At 39.5% G+C, this 17,745-nt stretch overlaps 1 protein-coding gene across 1 annotated transcript in view; it reads left to right on the plus strand.

Annotated features, from left to right (window-relative positions):
- tenm1 (teneurin transmembrane protein 1) overlaps positions 1–17,745 on the plus strand; it is a 561,054-nt gene that overhangs the window by 518,608 nt on the left and 24,701 nt on the right. Inside the window, exons 26-30 of the mRNA XM_061901744.1 lie at positions 1,037–1,124; positions 4,570–4,766; positions 9,618–9,931; positions 10,368–10,540; positions 15,440–15,684. Coding sequence (XP_061757728.1) covers positions 1,037–1,124; positions 4,570–4,766; positions 9,618–9,931; positions 10,368–10,540; positions 15,440–15,684 — 1,017 coding nt within the window. The remainder of the gene's footprint in view (positions 1–1,036; positions 1,125–4,569; positions 4,767–9,617; positions 9,932–10,367; positions 10,541–15,439; positions 15,685–17,745) is intronic.

Genomic DNA, 17,745 nt, shown 5'->3' on the forward strand with positions numbered 1-17,745 from the left:
GTAAATAGAAAAGTTGGTATGTTGAAGCAAATGAATATGAAAAAATGTAAATATGAATAATGATTTCCATTAGTTCATTGTTTTTAGTGAAGGTTTGTACACTTCGAACATAAAGTAAAGCACTATACAGTATTGTATGTCAAACAAACATAACAAGGGGGTGATGGATCAATTTTCTATTTAATAAAAAAGCCAAATCAGCAACTTTTGGAACTGTCCTCATTTGCAACCACCAGACACATTTTCATTAGCCCTTTGGTGCACTCACAGTTTGAAATCACAAAATTCCTTATCTTTAACAGCCAAGTTGTTGCAAAAATAAAATGTACTTTACCTTGTCGGTTAATCTTCTTTGCCTGCAGCGGATAGAGAGTGTTGGGGGGGCAGGGTCGACAGTGCTCTGGATATGTCCTGAATGTTCCAGACCCCACATTGCTTTTTTTGGACTTGTATTGAGATAGCAAAACTAGAAAATGTTGTAAAAAGGCTAAAAAAAGACACAAAACAGAGTAGCTAACAGCTGCACTCTGGGAATGAGCTTTCAGCACCAGAGATCGAACAGCCAGGCATAAAATGGCTGATCTGCAGACACCCAATGTGTGGATGAACCGTTTGTACACGGAGACAAGGTTTGTTCACCAAAGCATATTTGTATTTAGTCTGCGGTTCATGAAAAGTTTGAACAATGAGGGGTTTGGAAATGAAGGGTTACACTGTACAATGGACAATGTTTTGCCATCTGATAACTGACAAATGGTATAATAAAACCTAAAATAAAGTTGTGGAAAAGACGAAAATTGGTTGCTGCAAATAGCAGGGTGTACAAAAACTGAATTAGGACTGTGTCTTTGATCATTTATATGAAGAAAAGTGCCTGATGAATGCAAGCAGTGTTTTATATTTGTATCATTCACATGTGCCATAACTCTGAAATGCTAATATTATCTCACAAGATTAAACACTGGCGATGAATTTGGACACCAGCAAAGGTCTGTTTTTTTGTCGTGTTTGACATGGATTTTTGAACACTACACAGGTGTCAACCAACGGCGAGATATCGGTTATCTCTGGAGCTCCTACGGACTGCGACTGCAAGATTGACCCCAACTGTGACTGCTTCTCTGGTACGTTATCAGCCAGCTTGCACACACCCACACACACTGGCATCATTATGTGAATACGGATAGCATAATATGACAGTATGAAATTATGTCTGATGGGATTACACAGTTAAGGACAACATAAGATAACTGCACTTGAAAACCCGATCTTATCACTTGTGGCCTGGTTTAGACGTGCAATAAATGAACCTTTTAACACAAGAACATTTGAAAAGCTTCAAGACAACAGTCAGTAATTGAAGTCGTCAAGTGGGTTTTAAAAGGGGTAATTATTCTGCCTGCATGTCCGTGCTCACCACTGATTTTATTTGCAGAACATCCTCTCCTTTGTCAGTCTCATATTCTGCTTGTCTTTGTTCAGCCTGTCCAAATTAATTTATTTGAGTGGAATTTGGGCTTTGACCAACGACAGTGGCTTCTGTGCGTACGTGACTGAAATTGTATTTTTAAGGGTGGGTTCAAGTTAAGTATGTGTCCGTTGTGCAAGTGTGCGTATGTTTGTGCGATGCTGGTATTTGTATTCATGGTGCTGCCTCTCCTTTGCAAAGACCTTCAGCTGAATATCAGGATAAACCAGCATGAGAGAAGCCTTTCAAATCCAATCATTTTACAGCTGGCGAATGAAAAAGCTTTCCCGCTATAGCAGATGAACGTTTTAAACTGGTTGGCAAATCATGGCGGGGCACCTGAAATCTAATAAAAGGTTGAGAAAATGGACCAAACAAATAAGCAGATGTTCTTTTGTCAGTTAGGCCATGCTTTCCATTGTAAATGTCAGAGGATGTGATTTTATCATTTAATTCAGCTCATAAAAAGCTATCTTTTTTTAGCCGCTCTTCAAAGAGAAAGGATGTCCCCCCCATACCACAAGCCAATGGGCTGTAACCATTCATTTTTTTTCTAGAGCCTTGCTTTGCATATTTTCAATCATGTCTTGTTGTTAACTGATGATCACGCTCTTCAGACGCTTTCCGATGGCGCCATGTCTTCAACGTAAACACTCACGCAGTGTCTGTCTTTGAACTTCAGCATACCCCCACAAAACGCGAGAAAGTTCAGTATGTATTCTGTGGAATGATAAACCATTTGGCTGTTTGCACTGAACTGCCAGAGGTTGAGTTTATTTTCACCATGGTTACGTTGGATCACATCCCATGTTCACAATTTCACAACTCAGCATGTCTGAAAAGGAGTAGGAACAAGCAGAACATCAATAATCTTACTCTTTCTATATACTGTAGGATGACAAATAAACATATTCACTTCTTGTTTTCAATGTACACAACTCACACAAGTCTGAAAAAAACACACCCCAACATACGCAGGCAAACCCAATCCAAACCCCCACACAAAACGCAGTCTTCCATAAGAGGTTGTTAAATGATTGTGATCTTGTGATCTATTACCGGGCCTACAGATCTGATTGGTCCATTCAGAGTTAGCACTTATTAGTACTCCTCATCATGGTGGCCATATTTCCCCATCTTGAGACCAAGACAACATTTGACCATCAGTAGCTCATCTTTGCGAGGCCTCTAAATACGATGCTCTCGTAAGGAAGCGGTCACCTATCCCAAAGTGCCAAAGAACACCACTGCTTGGTCCCCTCGGCCCGGTCCCCCATTAAAGTTAAAGTACCAATGATTGTCACACACATACTAGATGTGGCGAAATGATTCTCTGCATTTGACCCATCACCCTTGATCACCCCCTGGGAGGTGAGGGGAGCAGTGGGCTTTAACCCCCAATTCCAACACTTAATGCTGAGTGCCAAGCAGGGAGGTAACGGGTCCCATTTTTATAGTCTTTGGTATGACTCGGCCGGGGTTTTAACTCACGACCTAACGATCTCAAGGCGGACACTCTAACCACTAGGCCACTGAGTAGGTGAGAACAGCATGTCATGCTAGAACACCAAACCACAAGACCACAGGGAATATACCGAAGTCGGGACAATGCCAAATGATTGAAGGAACTAAATAAATAAAAGATTTTGAGGAAACAAAAGTTATAGTTAACTGAAGACATTTTCCAGAGGTAAATGACTAGGCACTATATGACCGGACATGCAGTATACCAGCAATGATGAGGTTGCCTATGAAAACGGCACTGGTGAGAATGATAACAAACACATTCAGCAAAGGTGAGGTTGTAACTATAACTATAACTGGAATAATACCCAAAGTGCTTTTTAGTGTACATTACGTTCACACCACACAAGGCGCTAACCACGACCCATCTGGAAAGTAGAAGGATCATTAGATCATGTCCTCCCTCTATTTTAGCCAAGTGACTTACATCTGTAAATATTTACGCATTGTTTTAGATATTTTATTTTAACTCATGAACAATGGGAGCAAAAACAATAGTTGTGTTCATTGATATAAATACATGTACACTGTTTTTTTTTTTCCGAATAATACAATTTCTCCTTCCATTCTTAAAAATAAGACGATTTACCCAAATTACAATATAGTTTTTTTTAACTTTTCAGTATGAATTTCTACTGCTATGCACTTCATCTATTGCTAGTGATATGTGTTTTTTGTTGTTTATATTGTATAGGTTTGTGGATGTACAATGCAACACCACCCCTGACTTTGTTTTCTCTATCCATATATTGGAGATCATACTTCTCCAGGTCAAAATACAACTTTATCTTTGGTGAACCATGTTTCTGAGATGGCAATGATACTGAAGGCAAATTATTGCAGGTATTTTTTGATACAGTCAAAGTTTGTTTACAGAGTTCTACTGTTGAAATGTGCTTTTTGAGAGTTTGCCTTCAGGTGATGTGTCTCCTGCTAGTTACATTTAACGGGTTTCACCCGGAGGTTCTTCTGCTGTGCTGCCACAATATGTGGATGTTTTCAGTCACTATCATGCTGATCTTATCCGAACCATTGGGTAGCAACTGGAGTCCAAGTCCTGTCCTGAATCGAAAAGTGTTCAGGGCACGCCGAGAAATGTTCTCATTTGCAGAATTTTGTGTTTGCCATATAAAAGACAAAGTTGTTGTTTTTTTCTAAAGAAGGGCCTAATAAGAACAAACAAAAAACATAAACAACAATAGAAGTTATAATTGACGGATGGATCTGGTGTTGATCAAGATGATTGTGTTAGTGGTAGAGTGGCCGTGCCAGCAACTTGAGGGTTGCAGGTTCGATTCCCGCTTGTGCCATCCTAGTTACTGCCGTTGTGTCCTTGGGCAAGACACTTTACCCACCTGCTCCCAGTGCCACCCACACTGGTTTGAATGTGACTTGGATATTAGGTGTCACTGTGTAAAGCGCTTTGAGTCACTTGAGAAAAGCGCTATATAAATATAATTCACTTCACTATAATTCACTTCACAACTTGGCCGCACATGTTTACTTCTCAAAAGACACATTTGTATTTGTGAGTGTGGCATCTTGGTGCTAACTTCCAATTTTATGTCATTTACCAGGTGACGGAGGCTACGCTCGTGACGCTCGTCTCAAAGCCCCCTCCTCTTTGGCTGTGGGTCCTAATGGGACTTTGTACATCGCTGATCTTGGCAACATTCGGATACGAGCCGTCAGCCCTAACCAGCCTCAACCAGGCCCAGCTGGAGTGGTGGAGATCAGGTCTCCACTGGACCAGGAGCTGTATCTCTTCAGCCAGGTACACAATCTGTAAATTTGTGAATGCTTTGGGAAATCTTGACGAGCCCCGCTCCATGTCACAATTATCATTGGAAAAAGTGTATTTTTTTTTTATGCTAAGTAATTTTGAAATTCATGGGTAACCATGACCCTGGTATACACTGTCGAAAAGAAGGGATGGTGTTGAAAATATGTTTTATTGTTTTTTTTATAATTGTTTGTCATTCATTTTGCATATATAAATATTTATAGTTTTACAGGAAAAAAATCTTAGTGCTGTAAAGGGCTGATTGAATGCATGTGTGAGTGCATTTGGTTTAATGTGAACAATTTTAATGGTCTACTGTGACCCGTAAGGCAATTTCATTGGTCTGATGTGACAAGGCCAAATTTATAGTTTATTGGCAGCATTTGCAACTCAAGAACCTGGAAAAATCCATACATTGTATGCATTATTATATAAAACACAGGGTTCTATTAGCAGGAAAAATGTGGCTTATAGTCCGGAAATAAAGTTACATTGTTGATGGGATACACAATTACCTATATTGCGATATATATTTTTGTCCGTATTGCACAGAACTGCCATATTTTCCGGACATTAAAGTATACTGGTATAAAAGATGTACCCACTAAATTTTAAAAGTATTTGTCCATATGAGGGTCCTACTGTATAGTACCGCGGTACTAATAAAGTACTATACTGCTTTTGAAAAATACCGATACTTTTATTTTTCATCAACGTTATGTGCTCTGCGGTGACAATGCTGGCATACAAGCCGTGGCGCAGATGTTTTAACACACGAACACACATCATCACTTGCAAGCAAAAACAATGAAAAGACACAAGATGGCTTTAAACCTAATGATAAAAGTGAAGCTACAAACACTGAAGCGCTGCTCTGCATGCAATGTTCTCAAACATAGCTAGCTAGAAGATAACAAGCTGCTAACGTCTCTCCTTAGTGTTTTAGCTACTTCTAAATCACTAATTCTCGCCGCCATGGCGACAAATAAAGTAAATTGCAAATATCATCCCTGCAGGACGAGGAATAACTAAACATGCTTCACGACACACCGCGGGAGGATACAAAATACTGGTATCGGTACCAAAATATTGGTATGGGGACATCCGCAGTCCATACATTAGCCACTCCAGACTATAAGCCTCAGATATGTACGTTGTGAAATTAGTTGTTTACACAAAAAGATTTTGTAAACGTTTATTTACAAACCTTAATTGTTTCCAAATAGTGTTTGTCACACGGCAGTAAAACGGTTGATCAAACAAAACAGAAGTCATCGTCATGGACCCACTAGCTGCTGAAGCTAGCGCTCCAGTCAGCTAAATAGACTCAATACTTCCACGGTGAAATATAAGTGAATTTACTGAGGCATTTGTGAAACTGGAAAAATGCAAAAAATTGCTGTTGTGAGTTATTATTACTAACCCAAACACTCGCAAATGTGTAAGCATATTAGATAATGTGAACGATGATAGCTTCCTTATATTACAATAGCACGTACAAATATGCATGAAAACACTCCTACAGACATCACACATGGGACAGTTTATTAGGAATTAATAGTTTTAGTTATATTTAAAAACTTACAAACATTGCTTGGAGTGATAAAGAAATAATCTATATGAGTTGAAACCAAACTGCACTTGCAATTCCGTTTTAAAGCACTAAACTTAAGAAAATAAAGTAGACATTTACCCCGCAGCACCTGCAGTGAGGGAACTTATCCAAAATATGGCGCCAAAGTACAAACAATTACACACCTTTTCAATGCCTCTGTTTGTGTTTAATAAAAAATATTTGTTGAAAACAATCATCGCTGTTAGCGAAGAAAAATCTAGAAAATAGCCACACCGTTTTAAAAGTCCCAGGCTTCAAAGCGTGTGAAAAGAGTTGCGGCCTATAGTCTGGACTTTACAGTAATCAAATTACGCGAAAAACCTGGGGGCTGGAAGGTACCGGTAAAGAAAGCCAAAATACAGGAGTTTCCTGGGGAAATTAAGAGAGTAGACAGCTATTTTAGCGAAATGTAGCTGTTTGAATAATGTTTAACAAATCTGTAAACTGTTATTCGAAGGATCTGGTGGATTTTTTCTGGGGTGCTGGAAGGGTATACCAATGTGGACTATGGTGGACACAGTCCAAACTTTGGTAAACCTGACCCACAGAGCTTAAACTATACACTAATACAGGACCCAAAGCACTATCAAGGAATGTCTTAATCTGGAAACACTTTATGCTTTTATATGGTCCATCCATCCAATATTCTTCCGCTTATTCCCCAGTGTGTGAATGTGAGTGTGAATGTTGTCTGTCTATCTGTGTTGGCCCTCTATATAGTTATATGATTAAATTAGAGTGCTTTTAAGGACCTGTTTTTTAGCCCCTGTGTGCGGCTTTTCAGATTTTATTAGGTAAATAAAAAGATGTATAAAATAAACTGTGTAATTAATTACATTACTTTTTCCATTGACAAAGATGCAGTAATGATGGATTTGATGTAGCTACAGTAAAAACATATTACAGGTAGTGTTTAAAATAAAATCGATTTTATTTGCAAAATCTGATGCGATGATTTTCTCTGTCCAGACCTGAAGCACTATGTGCTGATTTATATCATTTTCAAACAAACCAAAGTGGCAGGTAAAATTGTTAGACTTCATCTGAAATAGCAGCATTTATCTTTTAAAAAGTGAGTTGTTGGTCTGCCTTCCCAAAGGTGGATTCAATGGAGTGCAGGCACCTACGGCCAAATGAACCCAGTTTCAACTGCTGACTTCCCCAGCAAATATTGTTCCACTCCATTCCTAAAGGTAGTGATCGTGTGCGCTATAAAGCGTGTTTTGCAAGACACGGCAAGCATGTCTCACATTAGGACTGTGAATGACAACCGGCCTGTCCAATGACAATAATGGTATGGTCTTAATTGTCATTGCACAAGTACAATGAAACTTTGTTTTCAGCACAAACCCGTTAAAGATTAGACAAAAAAACAGTGTACAGGGTTACAGAACAAGAATGGTTATAGGACCCCACAAGGCGCCCAGTAAAAGATGGGAAAATGATAGACGCTTGGGGAGGATGAGTAAAAATAAAATAATCCCAGACTGGGCTCCCAGTCTGGAATGGGAAAAAAAACTCCATACCAAGGCACATATACATATTACAACATACAACTCGAGACTTACGGAGGCAGGCTGTTGCTGTTCAAGCGCTGCCCGGCTGTTCATCACCCCTGAGGGATTCAAGCAACGAAGGCATGGGATGGGGCGTGGGGTATGTGTGTGTCTCTGTTCCACGACCTTGGTGTTCTTCCAGCCAACAGGGGTATGTCCATGAGTGACAAGAGGGGAGTTTGTTGTGTCTTCGCTGCACTGTCCTTCAGGAGAGTCTCGAAGCCAGGGAAACCAAGTTTAAAAATTAGCTTTTCACTCAATATTGTCTAATACTGGTCCTCAAATTCATTCTGCAGGGCAGACGGTCTGATATTATAAAAATCACAAGAGTGTCCACAGTTTTGCCCGCATCCTCCAATCATTTGTGGCAGCTCTGGGGTACTTTGAAGACTGCCAGCAACTTCCAATTTGTCGACAAACCAGGGCAACACTTACTGTTGTCATAATTCCTTGACTGAAGGTTTGCTAGGCACGCGGCACTCCTTCTTCTCTAACTCTCCGTCAGTGGGGGTGTGCCTGCTTGTTGGACCCTGGCGTGCGCAGAGCTGTGTGTTATGACTACTGTTCAACATCTCGTTGACCTGTAGGGATTAATCTGTAACGCAGAGAAAAGTGATTGTGTCTTTGAAAGTATTTTACGGCTCTCGAAAAAGAGAGTCTCATATTTGGGTCATGAGTTGGGGCTGTAGGACTAATAGTGAGTATGTTTTAGGATTGTACAGTGTACGGGTATTAGTATAGTACCGGGATACTAATGAATCATATACGGCAGTGGTTCTCAAATGGGGGTACGCGTACCCCTGGGGGTACTTGAAGGTATGCCAAGGGGTACGTGAGATTTTTTACAAATATTTTAAAAATAACAACAATTCAAAAATCCTTTATAAATATATTTATTGAATAATGCTTCAACAAAATCTGAATGTAAGTTCAAAGACTGTGAAAAAAGATACAACAATGCAATATTCAGTGTTGACAGCTAGATTATTTGTGGCCATGTTCCAAGTTTTCTTTTTCTGTTAAGAAATGTTTCAAAAGAAGACACTTTAAGTTGATGATTACTTCTATGTGTGAACATCTTTATTCATAATTGAATCACTTGTTTATTTTTCAACAAGTTTTTAGTTACTTTTATATCTTTTTTTCCAAATAGTTCAAGAAAGACCATTACAAATGAGCAATATTTTGCACTGTTATACAATTTGATAAATCAGAAACTGATGACATAGTGCTGTATTTTACTTCTTTATCTCTTTTTTTCAACCAAAAATGCTTTGCTCTGATTAGGGGGTACTTGAATTAAAAAAATGTTCACAGGGGGTACATCACTGAAAAAAGGTTGAGAACCACTGATATACGGTACTATACCGCCTCTGAAAAGTACCGGTCCGCCGGTACGGTTTGCTTACTTACCAATAAAAGACAAGTTGTCTTCTATGTTCACTATTTTATTTAAGGACAAACTTAGAATAAGAAACTTATGTTTAATGTACTGTAAAATTTTGGGTTAAAATAAAGCCAACAATGCATTTTTTGTGGTCCCCTTTAGTTAGAAAAATACAGAAAATTATCAAAATAATTTTGGTACCTCTACCAAATAATTGGAATCGGGACAACACTAATATGTACAAATGTTAATCTAACCAAAATATATGTGCCTCTTTTGTGCAGAATGGCTCCCACATGCACACAAAGCACCTGATCACCGGCCACTTCCTCTACAACTTCTCATACGGCAGAGACGGTCTGCTGTCTGGAGTACTAGGCCGTGACGCTTACGGGCTGCAGGTGAAGAGAGATGCTCACGGTGTGCCGCTCTGGCTGGCGCTACCCGGCGGACAGGTGTATCGGTTGTCTCTTAGCAACAGCGGAACACTGAGGAAAGTTTCAGGCCAGGGTCACGACGTCGCTCACATCACTTACCATGGTAACACTGGTCTCCTAGCAACCAAGAGTGATGAGAACAGTTGGACCACGGTTTATGAGTAAGTTGTGTGCTCATTGTACTTCATTTCTATGTATTTCTTTCTTCCACTCCTAGGGTGTGTAACCATGACAACATGTATTTTGTTAATGAGTGGGTTGATTTTGACATTGAAAGAGGACTGACCAAGTGTTTTACCCTTTAGGTATTATTTGGCAAAGCTTTGAATAGTTTTATAAAGTGCACACATTCACATACACATACAATTGTCTGAATTATTTACCACTGCCAACATATTCTCCATCTCACAGCTGGGTAATTGCTTGTATAAATCATAGCTGTCACTTGTACCAATGTTTGTGTGTCGGTGAGGGTGCCGGTGTGTGGTTACATACGTGCGTTACCGCTGTGTTCATTTGTACATCAGACACGATTACATCTATATGCGTAGTTGTGCATCATCGCTTATGTGGTTTTGTTTGTGTTTATTCATTCAGATACAACAATGAAGGTCGGGTGACAAACATCACCCTTCCAACTGGAAATGTGCGCGGTTTCCAAGGCAACCTGGAGCGCTGGTCTCGAGTTGAGGTTGATGCTTCCAACCGTGAGAACTTTGTCACGAGTACCAACCTGTCCGCCAGTGACACCATTTACACATTCAAACGAGGTAGAGCATTGTGGTGCCTTGTGTCCGCAGGGTCGAGGAATATTATTTTTTTTGTTGTAGTTTTTGTGACAATTATTAAACATTTGACACATAAATAGATCAAATCAAATCAACTTTATTTATAAAGCACATTTAAAATTTACCACAGGGGTAGCCAAAGTGCTGTACAATGGACAGGTTAAAAGATAATACGAGGACCGAGCAAACAACACAACACAAACAGAACATGATAAAAAATAAATAAATAACACATAAAAACAGGTTCACAGCAGGTGTATAATGGGGCGCCATTGCAGGATGGATATCACTTAGTGTTAAAAGCCAAGGAATAGAAGTATGTTTTTAAGAGAGATTTAAAAACAGGATGAGAGGAGGCTTGTCTAACACTCAGAGGTAGGTCGTTAGAGCTTGGGAGCAGCAGCAGCGAAAGTTCTGTCACCTCTAAGCTTCAGCCTTGTGTCAGGGACCGTCAGTAGCAGCTGATCGGCTGATCTTAGGGATCGAGTGGGGCAGTAAGGCTGCAGGAGGTCGGAGAGATATGTTGGCGCGAGGTTGTTTAGACATTTAAAAACAAATAGAAGGAGTTTAAAATTGATTCGATAACGCACAGGGAGCCAGTGAAGGGACGCTAATATAGGGGTGATGTGCTCACAGTACACACAGCTCACAGTGATATACAGTAAGTATATCATATATTACTGTACATATTTGTATTTAAAAACGGAATTACTCACATTAAAATAAAAAAACAACAGCATAATAATTTTACCATTTTAAAGAGAAAAAAACATACAGTGGTTTATCCTTTTTCCAAAATTTAATAAATATATTACAATATATAATACAATGATTTATCTTTTTGAATGTTTTGTTTTGTCAAAAAAAAAGTAAATAAAAAAAAAAAAAGATAATAAATAAAAACAATTTAAATGGACCCAGGTGTCCTTTATTTAGTATGCGGGCCCTGGTTGGAAAATGTTTTTACATCTCCGTCGTAAGATGGGAGCAGCTGACAAAAAACAAACAAACATGAGGCCACAGATGAAACGTTTCCATTTATTTGCTGGCTGACACGCAAACGATTATAGCCTCACCCACCGGCGTTTACCCCCATCTTATTTTTCACCAACATGCCGGGAGGCAGTTTATGAGTCATTGGTGGGGGTTGCCCAAACATTCACATACCTATAAGAAGTGGAGTCTATGAGGTTATGAGTGCTGAAACATTTATGACTAGCAAACAGAAAGAACACAGCTTATATTCTGCTCAGGTTTAGATGCTCTGACCTGTTTTTCTCTTCTTTTTACTCGGACTGTGTTTGTGTGCTGGATGTCACTGCTCTTTTAAGATGTCGTAATGACCACATGAAAAGAACAAAATTAAGGGTAGAATTGAAGAGGAGAAAAAACGAGCTTGGCACATCTGCTCATGAGAACACTTTCTTCTCGTGTCATCCTTTTAATTGCTTCCCAGCACTTGTCATAATGACAGTTTTGCAAAGAAAGAGAGGCTGCCTCGTCCTGCACCAATACATGCATGCAGGCATTTGCACATTGCTGGGAGAGATCTGCCAAATAAACCCATTATTTCTTCAACCAGCACATTCAAAATAGTGGATATTGTCTGTTTGAGTGGCATTTCTAACATCATGGGCAGGACCCCTTTTGCACGTGCAGCGTCCCCTAAAGCAGTGCTTCTTACTCATTTTCTGTAATGAGCCCCTTGGGGGACAGAAATATGCTGTGACCCTCGCCCCGGAAATAAATGACTATTTAGAACTTTGTAATTTTTACTGTATTTGTGTAATGCGCTGTTTGACTTGGACTCTTTATGTAATCACCTTAGTAGGAAAATATATGAATAAAATGAGCTAAGATAACAACTGCAACAACTTAAACCAATGATTAATATTATTTTTTATTGCAGTTTCTCCCATTTGCTTACACACGATTTTACTTACTGTGTGTCTTTTTTCGAAAGGATATACACACTTTTCCAAACACCACATTCAACTTTCTTAATTCCTAGATTATTTGCAAAATGACACACTTCAGTCAAAACATATACCCATTCATTAAAATAAAGCAAGGATTTGTAAAAATGCAGTTTTATTGTCATCTCACCCACACAATGATAAGCCACTATTGAAGTGAGTTACCCAGAACAGTGATGAATACAAAACACATTTGTAAAAAACCCTATTTTACTATAAGAAATCACATGTTTGGGGCATTTTGCCCGACCATTTTAGCATATGTGATGAATGATTACTGTAACTTGACAAAGTAAATTGGCAAATCCATAGCAATCTTCATTGTTCACTTCGAAGTGGGCCTATATGTAAGGACCTAAAGAGAAAGTAAAAATATCCTTTAATATTTTCAAGAACTGCTCAACAATGATGCTGCAAACTGCAAATATGTATTTTTACCACAGCCAGGTAAAATAACATATCACAGTAGTCAACAATGACATGCAGAATAAATTAAAATCTAAGACAAATAAAAAGGTTTGAAAAAACATCTGGAGATAAAGATATGTGGATCACAATCCTAGTGTGTGTGTAAAGTGTGAAAATGTGTGTATAACAATCGTTATATGTGTGCAATATGTGAAGATGTGTGTATCACAATCCTTATATGTGTGCAAGATGGGAAGGTATGTGTGTAAAGCAGGGGTCACCAACCTTTTTGAAACCAAGAGCTACTTCTTGGGTACTGATTAATGCGAAGGGCTACCAGTTTGATACACACTTAAATAAATTGCCAGAAATAGCCAATTTGCTCAATTTACCTTTAATAAGTAAATCTATATATATATAAAAATGGGTATTTCTGTCTGTCATTCCGTCGTACATTTTTTTTTTCTTTTTACGGAAGGTTTTTTGTAGAGAGTAAATGATGAAAAAAACACTTAATTGAAGGGTTTAAAAGAGGAGAACACACGAAAAAAATGAAAATTTAATTTTAAAACATAGTTTATCTTCAATTTCAACTCTTTAAAATTCAAAATTCAGCCAAAAAATATGAAGAGAAAAACTAGCTAATGCGAATCTTTTAGAAAAAATTAAAAAAAGAATTCACGGAAAATCATTAGTAATTTTTCCTGATTAATATTAATTTTTGAATTTTGATGACATGTTTTAAGTAGGTTAAAATCAAATCTGCACTTTGTTAAAATATATTACAAATTGGACCAAGCTATATTTCTAACAAAGACAAATCATTATTTCTTCTAGATTTTCTAGAACAAAAATTTTAAAATAAATTCAAAAGACTTTGAAATAAGATTTAAATTTGATTCTACAGATTTTCTAGATTCGCCAGAATATTTTTTTTTAATATTAATCATAATAACTTTGAAGAAATATTTCACAAATATTTTTCGTTGAAAAAACAGAAGCTATAATGAAGAATTAAATTAAAATGTATTTATTATTCTTTACAATAAAACATAAAAAAATACTTGAACATTCATTTAAATTGTCATGAAAGAAAAGGAAGGAATTTAAAAGGTAAAAGGGTATATGTGTTTAAAAATCCAAAAATAATTTTTAAGGTTGTATTTTTTCTCTAAAATTGTCTTTCTGAAAGTTATAAGAAGCAAAGTAAAAAAAAAAAAAAAGAATTTATTTAAACAAGTGAAGACCAAGTCTTTAAAATATTTTCTTGGATTTTCAAATTCTATTTGAGTTTTGTCCCTCTTACAATTAAAAATGGCGAGCAAAGAGAGACCAGCTTGCTAGTAAATAAATAAAATTTTAATATAGAGGTAGCTCACTGGTAAGTGCTGCTATATGAGCTATTTTTAGAACAGGCCAGCGGGCTACTCATCTGGTCCTTACGGGCTACCTGGTGCCCGCGGGCACCGCGTTGGTGACCCCTGGTGTAAAGCGTGTGTAATATTTTGCAAAAACTTTGCAGCAGAGTCTATGCCCAACATTAGGCAAATCTGCACAGTGTTTTTGCTTACTGTGTGTAGACTTTGTTAACTGTGTCAAAAAATTAAAAATTTAGTGTATAAGCAATTGAAAAAAAAAATACATTTGTAACATTGAAACAAAACAAAACAACGCAACCTTTGTGATTTTCCAGACACAGAACAGAAAGTGCAAATGGTTCACTGGGTTGTTCTTTTCTATAAGCAGTAACATTGAAAATAATACTACATGACACCAAAATGCATCAATTGAATTTGTTATAATCAGCCCCTCAAGTGTCCAGCAGCTATAAAAATATTAAACTATGTTGCTGAATAAACAACATGTCTAAAATTCTTTATTTCTGAAAGTTCAAATATGTTGACACGCACACATAGGACGGAGGACTCTTGTGTCTGTTCATCGCCTCTTTGCAGTGCGAGCACTGATCCTGCAGCCATGTGTTTAACTGTCAGTTTGCACGTCCTTCCCACATGGGCTAAATAAAACGCTAAATAGTGCACGCAAAACGGTGATGAGTGTTGATAAATTAATGTGCATCTTCTCCTCCCAGTATTGTGGATGCTTTAATTAATTAGCCTATATTTTGCATAGTGATGAAAACAGAGACGCAAAATGTATTCCATGCCTTATTCTGCATTTAGCAGACGCAATCTACTTTGCACACGTTTTGTAGATCAGCTTTGTGTGTGCTATCAGGTTTGCAAGTGTTTTAGTACATTCAAACCTTAAGTGCTATGCTTGCATCTAAAAAGGATACATAGAAACTTTTTCATTACTTTCTCATTCAGTACCACACGTGTGGGATATTATTTCAGTTGAATGTGGCTTTAACACATTGATTGACAGCTATGTTCTAAGAAATACAGACAGGTGTTGTTTTTTTCCTCACATACTATACATTTCTCTGTATGTGTGGTTTTGTCTTATTGCGGTTTCCTGTTTGTGTGACGCTCAGACCATGCACAGAGTTTGTACAAAGTCAGCGCCGACGGCTCGTTCTCTGTGTCGCTGGCCAGCGGGATGGAACTATCACTCACCACGGAGCCCCTTCTCCCTGGAGGTGTCGGGGGTGGAGTCAGCCCAACCGCCAGCCGCTGTAACATCAGCCTGCCAGGTGACCACGCCCCCAGCCTGATCGAGTGGCGGCAGAGGAAGGAGCAGAGCAAGACTAACTACACCACTTATGAACGCAGACTCAGGGTAAAAATCTCAATGACTACTACTTGCAGTACCTGACAACAAATTAAAGTACCACTGATAGTCGCACACACATTAGGTGTGGTGAAATTACTCTCTGCATTTGACCCATCCCCTTGCTCCACCACCCGGGAAGTGAGGGGAGCAGTGAGCAGCAGCGGTGGCCGTGCTCGGGAATCATTTATGGTGATTTAACCCCCAATTCCAACCATTGATGATGAGTGCCAAGCAGGGAGGTAATGGGTCCCATTTTTATAGTCTTTGGTATGACTCCGCCAGGGTATGAACTCACGACTTACCAATCTTAGGGCGAACACCCTAACCGCAAGGACACTGAGTAGGTCAAAATGTTAAAAGTTCCGTCCATCCATTTCATACCGCTTATTCCCTTTGGGGTCGTGGGGGGCGCTGGTGCCTATCTCAGCTACAATCGGGGGTAAGGCGGCGTACACCCTGGACAAGTCGCCCTCTCATCACAGGGCCAACACAGATAGACAGACAACGTTCACACTCACGTTCACACACTAGGGCCAATTTAGTGTTGCCAATCAACCTATCCCTAGGTGCATGTCTTTGGAAGTGGGATGAAGCCGGAGTACCTGGAGGGAACCCACGCAGTCAAGGGGAGAACATGCAAACTCCACACAGAAAGATCCCAAGCCCGGGATTGAACCCAGGACTACTCAGGACCTCCGTATTGTGAGGCAGACACACTAACACCTCTGCCACCATACTGCCCATGTTAAAAGTTAAAAAGTTAAAGTACCAAATGATATTCACACACACACGAGATGTGGTGAAATTTGTCCTCTGCATTTGACCCATCCCCTTGTTCCACCCCCTGTGAGGTGAGGGGAGCACTGAGGAGCAGCGTTTGCCACGCCCGGGAATAATCTTGGTGATTTAACCCCCAATTCCAACTCTTGATGCTGAGTGCCAAGCAGGGAGGTAATGGGTCCCATTTTTATAGTCTTTGGTATGACTCCGCCAGGGTATGAACTCACGACTTACCAATCTTAGGTTGAACACCCTAACCGCAAGGCCACTGAGCAGGTCAAAATGTTAAAAGTTCCGTCCATCCATTTCATACCGCTTATTCCCTTTGCGGTCGCGGGGGGCGCTGGTGCCTATCTCAGCTACAATCGGGGGGAAGGCGGCGTACACCCTGGACAAGTCGCCCTCTCATCACAGGGCCAACACAGATAGACAGACAACGTTCACACTCACATTCACACACTAGGGCCAATTTAGTGTTGCCAATCAACCTATCCCCAGGTGCAAGTGTTTGGAAGTGGGAGGAAGCCGGAGTACCTGGAGGGAACCCACGCAGTCAAGGGGAGAACATGCAAACTCCACACAGAAAGATCCCAAGCCCGGGATTGATCCCAGGACTACTCAGGACCTCCGTATTGTGAGGCAGACACACTAAAACCTCTGCCACCATACTGCCCATGTTAAAAGTTAAAAAAGTTAAATTCCCTATGATAGTCACACACACACGAGATGTGGTGAAATTTGTCCTCTGCATTTGACCCATCCCCTTGTTCCACCCCCTGTGAGGTGAGGGGAGCACTGAGGAGCAGCGTTTGCCGCGCCCGGGAATAATCTTGGTGATTTAACCCCCAATTCCAACTCTTGATGCTGAGTGCCAAGCAGGGAGGTAATGGGTCCCATTTTATAGTCTTTGGTATGACTCCGCCAGGGTTTGAACTCACGACATATCAATCTCAGGGCGGACACCCTAACCACAAGGCCATTGAGCAGGTCAAAATGTGTTTCTGAGTGGGTTTTAGCAACACAAAACATCCACAATGACATTCATTTCCACTTGTTTTTTTTTCCTCACAATACATTTCTAATTAAATCAATCAAGTTGGGATTCAAGTGAACACTTAAAAGAGTTCACAAAATTACCAAACATCAGCCAGCTGTTAGAGCGGTTTCCAGTAACAACCTGTGAAACCCGAACTCCATGACCGAGAGTTTAGGTCGAGCTGGAAAATGATGGTAGTTAAATAAAATATTCACAATTTGGATACTTAATGGTAGAGGTGGGAATTGTTG

Source organism: Nerophis ophidion, linkage group LG05 (genome assembly GCF_033978795.1).
Source record: "Nerophis ophidion isolate RoL-2023_Sa linkage group LG05, RoL_Noph_v1.0, whole genome shotgun sequence".
NCBI lineage: Eukaryota > Metazoa > Chordata > Actinopteri > Syngnathiformes > Syngnathidae > Nerophis > Nerophis ophidion.